The 15909-nt window shown below is 40.1% G+C and overlaps 1 protein-coding gene across 6 annotated transcripts in view; it reads left to right on the top strand.

The window, feature by feature from the left end:
- MCTP1 (multiple C2 and transmembrane domain containing 1) overlaps window positions 1–15909 on the top strand; it is a 215131-nt gene that overhangs the window by 104599 nt on the left and 94623 nt on the right. For 5 of the 6 annotated variants that reach the window (XM_085041937.1, XM_085041936.1, XM_085041939.1 and 2 more), the window contains 5 exons: window positions 10000–10102; window positions 12263–12365; window positions 12715–12816; window positions 13163–13237; window positions 14819–14938. In XM_085041937.1, coding sequence (XP_084898063.1) covers window positions 10000–10102; window positions 12263–12365; window positions 12715–12816; window positions 13163–13237; window positions 14819–14938 — 503 coding nt within the window. The remainder of the gene's footprint in view (window positions 1–9999; window positions 10103–12262; window positions 12366–12714; window positions 12817–13162; window positions 13238–14818; window positions 14939–15909) is intronic. The other variant, XM_085041938.1, reaches the window with a different exon arrangement.

Raw genomic sequence — 15909 nt, 5'->3', positions numbered from 1 at the left:
AGGTTTGATTTCAGTAAGTTGGAAGGTGTACTTTGTTTTTTTACTACTTACTTTTATCATGAGTTCCTTCAATCGATGGTAAGGTGTGACAACAGTTAGCCCCACTGTGGTTGTGGAATACTCAACATTTTCATTGTTGGTGTTGGTGCTGCTGGGAGCATGCTTTTATTGTGTACCTTAGGTAGGTGGTGGTCATCTTCCTCTTGTACAGCACTGACCATATGCTTAGGGTTGTGTTCAGAAGTTTATTGTGGATGTCTACCTGATCAGTCTGCCTGCTAAATGTTTCTAAAGTCACTGGAACAGTGCTTTTTGCTATTTGGAAGATCCTCAGTGGATACAGAGGCTTTGGTAGAATTTCTTGACATAGGACAGGTCATATACAGTTAGATACAACAGTTGTGGTTTAGTCTACAGTGAAAGGCACTGTTGGACAATGACAGTATAATATAGAGTGATATAACTGAGGATAGGCAACACAAGTCTTACCAGGGTTTTTTTAGTGTTCTTTTAGAAATGCTAGGGGGAAAGCATGTACTCTTCTGAACATGTGTTGTTCTTTTATATAAAATTGAGGAAAACCATTTCTGTATCTTTTGATTGAAATAGCTAATCACATTAACTGACAGAAGTTGTCTGAGGCTGTCTTATGTTGTGCTTAAGGTACTGTTTTTGAATAATGTAGTGATGTTGGCTCTTTTGTTTGGGTCCTTCTAGATGCCAGAGAGACCTAAGGACATTTTTTACTGTTTTAGTGCTCTCTAAAGACTTTCATTGGGAATGATCCTATTATTTTGAACACTCTTGAAATGCAGCAGGTTGCCAAGGCTGTCACTGAAAGTTAAGATTCCAGTTATTCTTTCTAATAATAAAAGCTTGAAAGATGACAGATAGATATGAGTTTCACCAGGTCTTTGTGCATTGCTCTATCTTTCTGGATCATGTTCACTTATTCGGGTTAGTATCTTAATAATGTTTGCACATACCATCTGTTGAGCATGTCAGTAACAAGTGGTGCCTTTCAGACGCCCACCTTGGTTATGAGTGTGTAGCATATGGAAGAAGTGCCCGTAGGCAATGGTGAAGGTGTGTATGGGAACTTCATAACCTCCTTATATGATAAAGCCAGTAGCAGAGATGTTCAAAGCTGGGAAACTTGTCTTTTTCAGTCATGGTATTTCAACCATCCCTTGAGCCATTTCATGATATTGCCTTTATTCAAATTTGTTCTTGTAGTATTTTCAAATGATAGAGGGAGGGAGGTAGGCAGTGTTGACTGTGAGTGAGAGATTTTTTTATTTCTGAAAACCGCTTGTCTTTGGTTTGATTGAGGAGCTCTGTAACTAATGTTACATATTATTGTTTGATATCTGTGTAAGTCTATAAGAAGAGTCATTGAAAAACTGCATGCCAAGAGGCACAGAAAATAAATAAATGCAGTAAATACCCTCTCTTTGTTTATAGAAGATGGCCTGTATATGCTACAATGCATTTTCCTGTGTCTGTATATGTTTAATAAGCTCAACTCACATTGTACCACCATATGCAAATATAATACTTTAAAAACTAAGATATTGTAGTCCACCTGCTGTGTCAGTGCTGCCTTGTTATTTTAACTACCTTCCGGGTGTTTCTTTTCCAACTACTGAAAGCTAAGGATCTCAAATAATATAAATATTTTAAGTTCCCTACCACCTTTTAGCTTTGTGAAGTGGGACAACCTTGAGATGTGTGGTACATCCATTTCTGCTGACTAGTGAATCCTTTTTCAAGATAATGTGAAACATTCAGCAGTATATGATTTTCTAGAGAAGGTAAACATCAATTAACTGTAATTCACAATGTGTTTAAAACAATTATTCTTTATCATTAAAGTTAATAATATGCACATCAACACTTGATGTAGTCAAAATCAATACTGCAGTTTGGGAGATGTGGTCCCTGGAGACCTTTGTATAAGTATTGATTTCACTGCCATTTCTATAAGGTATGAAACAAATTATGTGCTCCCTCATATCATTAATGTAGGCCCACAAACGTAGCTACTGTAACTACTCAATTTATGGTTTCTAATAATGTATTAAAGAATACTGGAGTTGTTTGTAGAAGACACTGCGAAATGCAATTGCTCATTATGCTAGATTTAATTGTGGAAGGCCAATTCCAACATTCAGTATATTTTGAACAGTTTATTGCCCAAAGAAAGTCTGGAGACAAGAGGAAGCCATGAAGTACTGTGCAACTCAATTGTTTCTTTACATCAGACAAAGTTCCCCTGAGTCCAGGAAGCAACAATTTGTTGTTCAGCTTTCTACTTACATGAAAATAATGTGTACACTTGTACTCTGCCAAAGGCAAAGGTTACTATCTTCAATTACTGGAGAAAATAAAAATATGTAAGCAGGGTAACATGTCTCTGTTTTGGACAGCATTTATAGCAGTTGTCATTACTGTCATAATTTGAAATATGAGTTAAATAATTTAGTCCACCTTTATTACCTCTTTATTGAAACTGTCTTCCCACCATGCCCCTCATGTTTTTGTTAGTGTTCTTTCTATCATAGCTGTGCCTTAGATCTACCGTGCTACCCCTTCTTACTCTTCTAGGAGATTTCAGGATTGTGCTGAAACCCTGAAGATACCGATCCCACTGCCTTTTGCTTCCTCCCACTTTGGAGAGCTCCTTTTTCAGACAGCCAAACTGTTCTTAAGCGTCAGATTCAGGCGTCTAGTTCTCTTCTTATCCTTTTGGCTAACTTTAGGCCAAGGATGTGTGAGGGCAGAGCCTGGAGCCATGTGGGCCTGTCAAGGTTGTTATTCTGTACCACTGAAATCATCACTGGCAGGTGGAAGTAAGGGAATCTCACTTCCAAGGTGAAGAGGTCATGGCTTCTGGTGGAGGAAAATGGGGGCAGTGCAGAGGTTCTGCAGCCATTTTGTCCCTTTGTGAAGGAGCAGGTGGCAAGTGGAGTGGTGGGTTGGTGCTGGTCCCAGCGGGAGGATTTGTCTGCTGTTGCGGTTTTTTTAATTGTCTTGGTCTTGGTGGGGAAAAGTGCTGGTGTGGAAAGTTTGTGTGCATTGTTTTTTGTTGTCTCAGGCTTGTGGGAAAAAAACGTCGTGGAAGGAGCAGTGGGGTGGCACTGGCTGCAGTGGCAGTGGGTCGGACTCAGTGGGCATTTTGCATGTAGTCACTGTTTCTTATACGCTGTTGCTGTTTGTTTCTTATCTCATTGCTGTTTCCAGTAAATTGTTATCTCAGCCCATAATTTCTGCTGTTTGTTTCTGTCACCTGAGAGAGGGGCTGGGGGAGAGGGAAGCAGTTGCCTGGAGTTTAATTTCCAAGTGGGCTTAAACCACGACAGCCTTTAATTGGCACCCAATGTTCTGCCTGAACAGTTGAGATTTCAACAGATCTGTGTAGAATAGGTTGGAACCAATTCTTATTTAAGTATTCTGTATGAAGTATGGAGCCCCATGCTTACAATACTGCTTGGTCTGTTCATGTGTGTGTGGTACCTAACCATGTATATACTTCTGCAGGTGCACTATGTGCCCATTACAGTGCTCTTTTTCAGAGGTTCATCAAAGGGATGAGGTTTTCTGTGTTGATGTACTGTGTCGTGGCAGTTCATGGTATGATAACATCAAGGGCAATGAGGCTCATTTGGGAGGTGTATTCAGTGTTTTCTCCTGCCCTGGCCTTGGGTGCTACCTCTGGGAATTCATTAATAATCATACTAGGCTTGTTGGGGGAACAGAGGAGGATTATTTTCCCCAGACTTTCACCCTCTTTTTTTCACAGGCTTGTTAGAACAGCTTTTGAGAATTTTGAATTCCCTTTGGATGTTAAGGAAAGCATGTTGGTAATTCTGCCAGGTCTCCTCATTGTGGTCTACACCATGTTTAGAGTTCCAAAAGACATTTCTATGAGGGTCATTCAGAGATCTGCCCTGAGGATAGATAGTCATGAGTGGTGTGGAATGGTGGAAAAAATGAGCCCATTTTGTGGGAAATTCTCTACTCCAATGGTTTGGAAGTTCACCCCAAACAATTACAAGATCTTGTTAAAGAGGCAAGGAAAATGCCATGATGGATGCAGAAAGGAGCAACTTTTTCCAGTGTCTTGGATGGTAGCTACTATTTATCAGAAACTGGTCTTCAGTAGACAGCACCCTCAGGGGGAGGAGGAGGAAAGCAGGCCAACACGCATCAGGCAGTAAGCATCAGGCACTCAAACTGGAACTGAATCAGAGAAACAACCTGTGCTGGTAACAGTTGCCCCTCTACAAAAGAAGAAATCCAATACCAAATCAGTTAACGCAGGGATGAGGAGGAAGCAGGATGCTCACAACCTCAGGGCCACAGATAATTACTGATCCCTATTCCCAGGTGAGCTGTGACATATCTGAAGAGATTTCAGCCACTGATTGGGTGGTCCCATACTGTCCTGGCTGCTCAGATGTTGGGATAGTGCTGCCCATGCTATGAAAGCAGATGGTAGTGAAGCCAAGAAACTAGGATCCTATCCTAGGATGTAGGTGTTGACAAAGGGATTGGGAAGAGAACAGAAATTCTCAGTCTCTGGATGCAACTCCTGTCGAATGTGAGAGAAAGGTACTCTCAAGGATGGTCTAGTAGTGCACCCAGGCAGGTGGAACACCATGGAGAAAGGTCTCCAGTGCCTGAGAGAATTAGCTGTGCTGGAGGTAATCTATAGGGATTCAAATAACGAGCACTCCCCTGTAGATCATGATGAGGTCCAATGTACACAGTCCGTGTGGTGGAAGTTTGTATGGAGCATATCGTCGTCATAATGCCAACTCATTGGCACTGATGTCCATGAAGGAAGGAGATCAAACAGTGCTTTAGGTGATTACCTGGCGCCAGCAATATGAAGATCATCTTTTTTCCTCCCTACCGACTATGCCTGGCTGTGGAAAGACTGTCCAAGGCTGCAGACACAGTAAACTAATTGGAGCAACCTAGAGAGAAAATGTCCCACACCAGTGTGGACCAGAGTGTCTGCTGTTGGGAGCAGGCATACCTCTGCTCGGTAGAGAGGGTACACACCACAAGGTAAACCCAAATTTTACCAAAGATAAAAATGTTGTCTTACCTACATGACCACAGAGTTCAGGAAGTGGGATTGAAAACCCTCCTCTGCCCTGGTGGCACAGGTATGTGAGTTGAAAGGAAGAACAACCACTACAGGAAATTGTTCGAGGAAGAAATGCTGCTCCATTTTCTAGTGGGTGAGTCCTCAGACAGAGTAGAAGAGCTGATGTTATTTTTGATCCTCTTGAAGGGACCTCCAGATCATATTTAAAAGAAGTGAGCAACACGTATTATGACCAGAATTAGAGGGGCCCTTCCTGCAGCCAGGTGGAGGAAAAGGACAGTAGGATCTACTGGACTGTGTGGATCCAGTGGCCTGGCACGTCAGTCCCACAGGAGTATCAAGATTTAGTTGACACCAGTGCATGATGTACCCTGATGTTGTCAAGATATGTAGGGGCAGAATCCATCTCTGTTTCTGGGGTGATGAGGATAGACTATCAGCTGACTGTATTGGAAACTCAAGTAAGCTTGACCAAGAAAGAGTGGGAAAAACACCCCATTGAGACTCTTCCCCCTATGCCCCATGTATGCTTGACATAGGTTGCTTCAGGAAGGTGGTGTTTCAAGGAGCCAAAAGGGCATCACTGGGCTATCTGGATAGCTGCTGTGGAGACCGAGGAAATTAGGCAGCTGAATACCTTGCCTGGTCTCTCAGAGGATTATTCTGCTGTGGGACTGCAGAAAAGAAAAACAGGTACCAGTCACTACCACAACAGTGCATCATTGACAGTACCACTCCAGCTGGGACTGTGTGATCCCCACATATAAAATGATTCCTGAACTGGAGAGCCAGGGAGTGGCCAGCAAGACTCACTCACCCTTCAATAGCCCTATATGGCCAGTGTGTAAGTCCAATGGAGAGTGGAGACTGACAGAATTACTGTAAACTGAATGAAGTCACACCACCACTGAGCGCTGCTGTGCCAGACATGCTGGAACTTCATTATCACCTGGAGTCCAAGGCAGCAAAGTGGTGCCATCACAGACATTGCAAATGTGTTTTTCTGGCAGCAGAGTGCAGGCCACGGTTTGCTGTCACCTTGCAGGGCATCCAGTACACCTGGAACTGACTGCCCCAGGGGTGGAAACCCAGGCCCACTATTTGTCTTGGACTGATCCAGGCTGTCCAAGACAACAGGCTGTCCATTCTGGAGCCTCACTGGAAAAGGGTGAGGCTCCAGAACACTTACAATACATTGAGGATGTCATTGTGTGGGACAACAGAGCAGAGAAGTTCTTGAGAAATGGGGGATGATGATACAAATCGTCCTGGATTTCTGGTTTTGCTGGAAAACAAAGTGAGGTCAAGCGACCTGCCCAGGAAACAGTTTGTAGGAGTTAAAATAACAAGATGGAGTCATCAGATTCCAATGGATATGGTCAGTACATATGGTCAATACGTAAAAGCTATGACCTCACCAACCACCAAGAAGGAAAGGCAGGCTTTCCTAGGCACTGTGGGTGTTTGGAGGATTCCTATTCCAGAATACCATCAGGTTCACACGATGTGACACAAAAGAAGATTGTGACACAAAAGAATGATTTCAAGTGGGGTCCTGAACAGCAACAAGCTTTTGAACAAATTAAAGAGGAGGTTGGTCATGCAGTAGCCCTGAGGCCACAAGATATGATGGGAAAGATTTGCTCTACACTGTAACCAGGGAGAATGCTCCTTTCAGGAGTTCCTGGCAAAAATTACCCATGGAGACTCACGGATAACACCTAGGGTTCTGGAGTCACAGATACAAAGGATCTGAGACCTTTCTACACCTGAGGTAATCTAATGAAAAAGAGATCCTGGCAGCTTATGAAGAAGTTTGTGCTGCTTCAGACGTGCTTGGCACCAAAGAGCAGCTCTTCCTGGCACCTCAACTGCCAGTGCTGGGCAAGATGTTCAAGGGGAAGGTTCCTTCAACACATCATGCCACCGATGCTACGTGGAGAAATTGGATCACTCCAATAACAGATTAAGCTCAAACAGGAAACCCCAGTCCAATCTTGAAGTCACCGTGAACTGGCCTGAAGGCAAAAAATTTGGGTTATCATCATCATTAGAAGAGAAAGAGATGGTGACATGTGCTGATGAGATGCCACCATATAATCAGCTACCTGAGAATGAAAAGCAGTGTATTCCCTTCTCTCAGGATGGTTCCTGCTGTAAGGACAAATTGAAAATGGAAAGCTGCTATATGCAGTATGGTGTGCCAAGTCACAGACGATAATGACAAGGTGGGTCAAGTTGCAGAGCTGAAAGCTATCCAGGTGACTTTAGATATTGCTGAACAACAGAAATGGCCAGTTCTGTACCTCTACACTGACTTGTGGATGGTAGCAAACACTCTGTGGAGGTGGTTACACCAGTGAAAAAGACCAATTGGAAGTGCAGAGGTAAACCCATCTGGGCTGCTAAATTGTGGCAGGACATCGCTGCCCATGTAGAGAAGTTGCCTGTAAAATTATGTCATATATATGCACATGTACTCAAGAGTCCATCTACTAAAGAGCACTGCAAGAACAGAGAGGTGAATTGAGCTGCCAAGATGAAAGTATCTCAGGTGGATCTGGACTGGCAAATGAGAGTGAATTATTTCTGGCTTGGTAGGCCTGTGATGCCTCAGGCCATCAGGGAATAGATGCAACAGACAGATGGGCTCATGGTCAAGGGGTGGACTTAACCATGGACACTACTTCCCAGATGATCCATAACTGTGAAACATTCACTGCAATCAAGCAGGCCAAGCAGGTAAAGCCTCCGTGGTATGGTGGATGATGGTCCAAATATAAATATGGGGAGGCCTGGCAGATTGATTACATCACACTCCTGCAAATCTACCAAAGTAAGCTCTACGTGCTGACAGTGTAAAGAACCACTGGATGGCTGGAGATGTACCCTGTGCCTTACTCCACTGCCTGGAACACCATCTTGGGCCTTGAAAAGAAAGTCGTGTGACAACATGGCACCCTAAAAGAGTTGACTTGGACAACAGGACTCGTTTCAAAAATAACCTCATAAACCCCTGGACCAGAGAGCTCAGTCTTGAGTGGGTGTTACATTCTCCGTCATGCACCAGCCTCTGGGAAAATTAAACAGTACAATGGACTGTTAAAACCACACTGAAATCAGTGGGTGACTGGACCTTCAAACATTGGGCCAAACATTACTGAAGGCCATCTGGTTAGTTAACACCAGAGGTTCTACCAATTGAGCTGGCCCTCAATTGGAAATTATACCTATGCTTGTGTATATTTTTTAATGTATATACTTTGTATGTACTTTGCAGGTGTAGCATCTGAGTCTGATGGTATAGAATAAGGAGTGGATATTACCCTAGTTTGGCCAAGGATGTGTGAGGGCAGAGCCTGGAGCCATGTGGGCCTGTCAAGGTTGTTATTCTGTACCACTGAAATCATCACTGGCAGGTGGAAGTAAGGGAATCTCACTTCCAAGGCAAAGAGGTCATGGCTTCTGGTGGAGGAAAATGGGGGCAGTGCAGAGGTTCTGCAGCCATTTTGTCCCTTTGTGAAGGAGCAGGTGGCAAGTGGAGTGGTGGGTTGGTGCTGGTCCCAGCGGGAGGATTTGTCTGCTGTTGCGGTTTTTTTAATTGTCTTGGTCTTGGTGGGGAAAAGTGCTGGTGTGGAAAGTTTGTGTGCATTGTTTTTTGTTGTCTCAGGCTTGTGGGAAAAAAACGTCGTGGAGGGAGTGGTGGGTGGCACTGGCTGCAGTGGCAGTGGGTCGGACTCAGTGGGCATTTTGCATGTAGTCACTGTTTCTTATACGCTGTTGCTGTTTGTTTTCTTATCTCATTGCTGTTTCCAGTAAATTGTTATCTCAGCCCATAATTTCTGCTGTTTGTTTCTGTCACCTGAGAGAGGGGTTGGGGGAGAGGGAAGCAGTTGCCTGGAGCTTAATTTCCAGGTGGGCTTAAACCACAACCTCTTTTCCTTGCACTTTCCATAGTATCTAAGCACTGCTCACCTAGTCTTTTGCTGTAAGCTGCCTATTTCATATTTAAGGATGGACACACACACACACACACACACACACACACACACACACACACACACACTTGCTTTCTCTGTTCGTTTTCTTTAAAGGAAAAAAAATAAACCTCCATTCCCATTATCCTGCTTCAATTATCTACATAATGCATTTTCAAAGCTACACCTTCATACTCTCTCCTTTGGTGGCTTTCATGCTGAGAGGCCTCTTTGTAAATATATGCAAAACTACTTTATTGTGCTTTAATGTATAATAAAATATCAACCATGTTTGACTTTCTGCTGTGCTGAGACTATAGCCCATCATTCTAACCCGTATTATCTCATTGTTTAATTGTACTTGCCCACTTTGTCTGGTGTTAGGCTTTTATATGAGGCTGTCTTTAAGGTTCTTTGATTTTGGGGAGAGGATTTGGACAGTGTGAAACAAAATATACATAATAGTCTTTGGACAAGTTTTCGTAGATGCTGTGTTGTTACAAATAATACAGAATAACACATTTCCTTCATATCAAAATACTCTCTTTGTGTTATCCTTAAAATCAATGGAGAATTTGCACCACTGAATTAAAGTCCTCTTAGCTGTCTCGCAAGGTTTTTGGCAACTTTTAGGAACATACTGGTTTTCATCAAAAGAGTCTGTATGGTGGGTTTTTGTTGTTGTTGTTGTTATTTTTTAAGGCAAAATAATTGTTCTCCTAGCAAAGAAAGTAAATAGATTATGGAGATGAGTAGTGTGTTATGAATATATTGAATATAGTGCAGACCATTACAGTGAAGCTTAGAAAATGAGAAATAAACCCCGAAACTTGTTTTTATTTAAACCTTGCTCATCATGTGTTTTCTTAGTTCATAAAATTTGTTCCAAATTTTCTCTTACAGGTAAAAGTGACCCATTTTGTGTAGTTGAATTGAACAATGACAGACTGCTGACACATACTGTCTACAGGAACCTCAATCCAGAATGGAACAAAATCTTCACATTGTAGGTGCTTGGATTTGGTGGGGGGAATGGATCAGCACTGGGTTTTGGGTAGTTTTTTGGAGGTGAGGGTGGTGTGGTGGAGAGAGATCAAAGATACTTGCTGATAGTTCTACAGAATAGTGGTGACATACTGACATTTCTAAACTAAACATCTGAATAAGTTTTGAGGATTAAAAACATGAAAAAGGTTAGAGAAGTGGTATCATTTAAACATAAAAATGCCAGGTCTGTTTCTTGGAAACCAGGTCTGAGTAATGCTATGCACAGCTGACTCCTGTTAGGTTCGACGAGAGTTTCAAGGGCCAAATCCAGTGTGATGGATTTGCCCCTGAAATTTTGAGTGGGGGAAAATAGATACATGATTATGACTCTCTCATGAAAATGTGGTTGTTAACTGTAAAAAAATCAGGTAACTACATAAAGTTAGAAATTCTACATGCATTTATACTTCTCTGAATTATGATGAAATACTTTCCACTTCTTGTTTCCATTTACCAACTGCACTTCTCACAATACCATCAAGTATCATAATAGCACAATTCAGCTGTTGGGAAAATGCAGGCTGGAACAGTTCATTGGGAAGTGATGTGATTGGTTCTTTTATCCCTATGTTATTTACTGAAGACAGTAAAAGGCTTTGACAAAATAGAAAAAAAGTCTTCCACAAACAAAATGTCCTTGTTGTTTGTCTTGCTCAATTGCCTTTTTTTCCTCCCTTGTCTGTATCTGACTGTAATGTGACACCAATGAGTAGAAAAAACTGATCCTTGCAGGTCTCACTGCTGCTGAAATCAGTAATAATCCTCTGTAAAAACAGTAGAAGCTTTAGTTTTGTGTATACTTACTTCACTTTATCACACATGAAAATGGTACATTTTGCCCTTAATCTCTAAACTCACTATGATTTTAAATTTTTTTCCCCTCTAGGTTTGTCATGCATATATTTAGTGTCCTTAGGTTTTCTTGACCTGCAGTGGGCTCTCAGAAATGCACTCAGAACAAATGAAAAAATCTCACAGTAGTTGTACTTTTCCACAGCTTATTATTGTAGTTCTCATTTCTGTATCTGCAAAACCATGCTAAATTCTTCACTAATGTATTTTTAATCATTCACTAATAGAGCCAATAGCTAATCATTCTCTATTTCTTGACAGTGTTCTCTGCACAAGGAATTGCCTGGATTTGTAGAGGACAAAAGACTAATCAGAAATCGAATAGAAAACCTCTAAAGCCCTTTCTTCTGTGTACATTTGCATTTATCCTCAGATTTCTTAATTAATTTTTGGGTTAGCAGTCCCTCATTTGGAGGAATATATTTTACTGAAGTTAAACTGCTTAGCTTGAATTTGTGTTTCCTGGATCAGATATTCAATCAAGTATGAGTTCTCTCACATAATTCTAATTATTCAAATCAGGAATTTTAATTTTTCACCCAAAAGTTTAAAGTGTACATTAAACTGTACATAAGTGTACATTAAAGTGTACATAAAGACATTGCTTGTGTGTGACAATGGAGTGTTCAATAGCTTGCAGTCTTTTTTGCGTCAGTTGTACCTGAGAGATACGTTGTTCCATACTGCTTGTTCTTTATTTATTGTAGTTTGTTGTATAGTTGTAATTAAACGAGGATTTGAGAAGTCAAGAGCTTGTTCCCAGTGCAAAGATATGCTCTTGTAGCTTGTAATTATTTCAGTTTACAAACCTACAGGTTTCACACTATTTGCAGTAAGAATTGCCACAAGGGTAGCAGTGTTTAACAGTAGCTTTTAAAAGCTCTCAAGTCCTACTGCTGGTGGCTGTAAATCCCCCAGTGCTGCACCTTGGAGGTCATGCAGTGCAAACCCCAGGTAGGAGATTTAAAGCAATATCCTTCAGAAAACTTTGCTGGAAAAGCCTTGCAGAGAAAGAGAGAGAGAGAACGACAACTGCAGCCCTTGGAAAGTATTTGGGTTATAAAAAACCTTGAAGAGAGAGAGTAATTATTGCAGCCCTTAGAAAGCATTTTGGTTATATGCAGAGATGTCTCATTTACTTAAATTCACTTCTCCTCCATGGCTTGGAAAAGTAGGCGGGTATCCATGCTAACCTTTTACAGTTTTGTCCTCGCTCCCCACTCGTGTAGGTGACTTCTCTCTTCCGTGTGTACTTCTCTCTTTGTAGCAATGTAAAGGATATCCACTCGGTGCTTGAAGTGACAGTTTATGACGAAGACCGTGATCGAAGTGCTGACTTTCTAGGCAAAGTTGCTATACCACTGCTGTCTGTAAGTTTCATTCACCTGACATACTGCTCTGAATTTTTCCTGCTGAAGGGGGGAAAGAGAAAAAAAAAAAAAAAAAAAAGATTTGCAGCTCTGAGTCTGTCATTTCTCAACCAAGGTCTGTAATAAGAACACTAAAATTTTAACATACTCTATTCACGGCCATGTTGAATCCCATGATAGTTAATTTTTCCTGACAGACTCGGTCCTGGTAATGAACAGGTACTTGTCAGACTTGCCACAGTTGTTTTGGGTTCTCTGTCAGTTTCAGCAGCTGGGGGTCAGGGGTCACCGGGGGGGTGTATTCAGCGGAGACCGCGAGACAGACGGCTGTCATGTCCTTTTCCTGCAGATTCAAAATGGTGAACAGAAAGCCTACGTCTTGAAAAACAAGCAGCTGACAGGGCCAACAAAGGGGGTCATCTATCTTGAAATAGATGTGATTTTTAATGCTGTAAGTCTTAACTTTGGGTTTTTTTGTACTGCTAAAGAGTTCAGTTTCATGAAAGCTTTTGTTCCTGATTTGTAGAGAATTTCTGTCATTCCTCATTTTCTCTAAGCCTTGATGTATACTACAGAATACTCTTCTGCCACTGCTTGGCACACCCACTTTTTTTGTTGCTGCTGCTGCTGCTATTGCTGCTAATGTACAGAGCAGCAACTCTTGTCTCTGTGTGTGCTTATGTGTCCCAGGCTTGGCAGCCATGACTTTGAAACCTGGTAAATTTTGCAAATTGAAGCCTGTGTTATTAGTAAGGAGCAAGTAAACTTGAAATACTGACCCACATTTTAATGCACAGGTGAAAGCCAGCATACGAACCTTAATGCCCAAAGAACAGAAGTACATTGAAGAGGAAGACAGACTGTCTAAACAGGTAAAGAGTAAGGAAACACCTAATCCCTTCCAAAATCCTTAATATCAAGTGAGCACATTCAAATATCTGGTATCATACTGCTGAGAGTAAAGAATAACATTTTCATTGCATGTTTACAAAAGAATATGATAGGTTGAGAAGTCAGAAACAAAATACATGGGTTTATTGTGTCTCCTCTATAAATTGCAGCCTAATTTCCATGAAATACATGAATAAGAATTGAGTCGAAACCATCAGGTTTCACACATATCAGATTATTGCACAGGTGCATGTAAACTAAGTCTTGCATAAATTTTTGCTGTTAACTTTGACCCAAAAGTTCTCAATTTGTTGCAGGGTAAAGACTCAGCATTCTTTTAGCTAAATTTTAAATAAGTTACTTGAGTAAGTTTGAATCAAAAGTGAAAGGAGACTAAAACTCTTTGGAGCCCCAGGAGCAGGAAATGTCTGGCCTTGTTTGTTTTTTTTCTCCGGATATTTTTGCTACACACAATTTTTATGTTTTGGTAAAAAATTATTTAAACACACATATTTTTCTCCACTTGAACAACTTTGGACACAGCTTTCTGGGTTCCACAAATTATGTATCTTATATGGAGAGAATTGGTTGGACTATGGAAAGAAGATTTTTGTTGATTTCAGTGGAAAGTCAAAGGTCCCAGAACTGTTTTATCTTTTTCAGAAAGCTTGTAAACTTGAACATGTTTTAAATTACCTGCTGGATGAATTTTATATCAGTTTATAATACAGTTCATTTAAAAATATGTCAAGAGGCAAAATATTTCTTTATTTGCAATTTTGAGCAATGCAGTTACTAAAGCTGCATTTTACATAACTATTCCAGTAAAGAAGCAACAAAGCCTTTTACTCAGGATTCATTCTTCTTCCCACTTTCATAAAAGAAAATGGCATTGTGAGTTTTGCAGATGGCAGGAGGAGTGATCATTTTCTATGTGACTCAGTACACAAATAATTCACTGGTTTTTTTCACTTTTTGTGGTGAAATGTGTTGCCATTTTAGAGGATTTGAGTACATTTTCCTGAATCAAAAACCTAGAACTGTTATGTCTCACATATATTTAATTGAAAAGTATGCAGTTTACTTTGGTTAATACTTGAAACAATGCTTTCAAAATACATTACAGCAGACATATTTGTTGGAAATGTTAAATGGTGCAGATATCTTAAGGTATCTTAAGTTAGAGCAGTAATGCTGCATGTTTTCAGGTTAGTGTCCTGCAGCATCTTTTATTACAAAAGGCCAACATTTGCTAAGAAAGGTTTGATAAAAATGAAATCTAATTAACAAAATAATTTGTTAAATTTCGCAAGTGGCTTTTTCATGATGAACAATTTGTGAACCATGTAGAATTTTAGTTAAACAAATACCGACTGACACAATTAATAAATTCTCTCTCTTCCAAGTCTCAGATTTTAAACTAACTTGCTCAATTTGTGTGCTAGAAAGCTTACTATTTTCTCAACCTTCACCCAAATTGAGAAAGACAGTATTGTTACCATGAGCCTCTTCTGAACTTTCTGGGGTTTTGAAAGATTTTCATTCTTTTATCTTTTTAACAGCTACTGCTAAGGAACTTTATCCGGATGAAGCATTGTGTCATGGCGATTGTTACTGCTGTCTGCTATATTAGCAGTTGTTTTGACTGGGAATATCCACCAAGAAGTCTAGCTGCCTTTTTGGTATGATCTTCTTTATTCTAATTTTAATTACCCCAGTGTGTTTGTGTTCTAAAATGAGAGACAATACTGTGTAGATGTTGTTTATTTTTCTTTTTCACGTATTTAAAACTTTGCATTATGATGATACTGTAAGTCCTGTTTATTCAGTTTTTTTGCAGAAGTAATTAGGTTTAAAATGTCACACAAACAAGACAGAGTGTTTTTTAAAAAAATTATAATTGTATATTTATGGTTTAAATGTAATTGCTTATGTAAGTTACAAGCAGGTGATCCAAATCAAAATAGAGTCAGTGAACTATGGATAATATATTTTAAGCATCTCACAAATTACTTTCATTAAATTTGTTTGGTCCCCTTGTATATTGAATAATGATTTTTAAAGTATTTTTGATTATTAATTATTCAAAGGTGGTGTTCCTAGATTAAAAAAATCCACGAAAATAAAACAAACCAAACTTTTAAAGTATTAATGCAAACAAACTAGTACCTTTTAGGCAGCAAATTCTGGTCATGGTTTTTAGTGAATTAATTTTTAGCTATTTAAACAAAAGTGCTATTTCTTCATTATTATCTTCATTAGTATTAACCTTTATTTTCATGTTAAATTTTGAAAATTTCAACTATAATTGTAGTTTGCATTGTGTTTCCCAGATAAATATCTCTTTATTTTTAAAACCATAAGAGTTGCAACAATGACCAGATTCCCCATGTATTTTTTCATTAGAGTCCCACTAGGAGTAAAAACGTACATATGGACATACTTTCTGCAATATCTAAATTCATTAAGTTGGCTGAAATACTGATATTACGAGCCTCTCCGCCATCATTATGAACAGAGAATGGTTTTGGTCTAACTTTGAAAAATTGTAGACAGTCTGGTGACAGTGCTTTTTACTTGGATCCCTGAAGGTCAGGTGCCTCAAATTTGGAGAAATCAAACCAGGCATTGGAGCTGGCTGTGCAGTAAAATC

Source organism: Lichenostomus cassidix, chromosome Z (assembly GCF_008360975.1).
Source record: "Lichenostomus cassidix isolate B80296 chromosome Z, HeHo_3.0, whole genome shotgun sequence".
NCBI classification, from domain to species: Eukaryota; Metazoa; Chordata; class Aves; order Passeriformes; family Meliphagidae; genus Lichenostomus; species Lichenostomus cassidix.
Note: the sequence above shows the minus strand (reverse complement) of the source record. Positions and strands in the feature narration are given on the sequence as shown.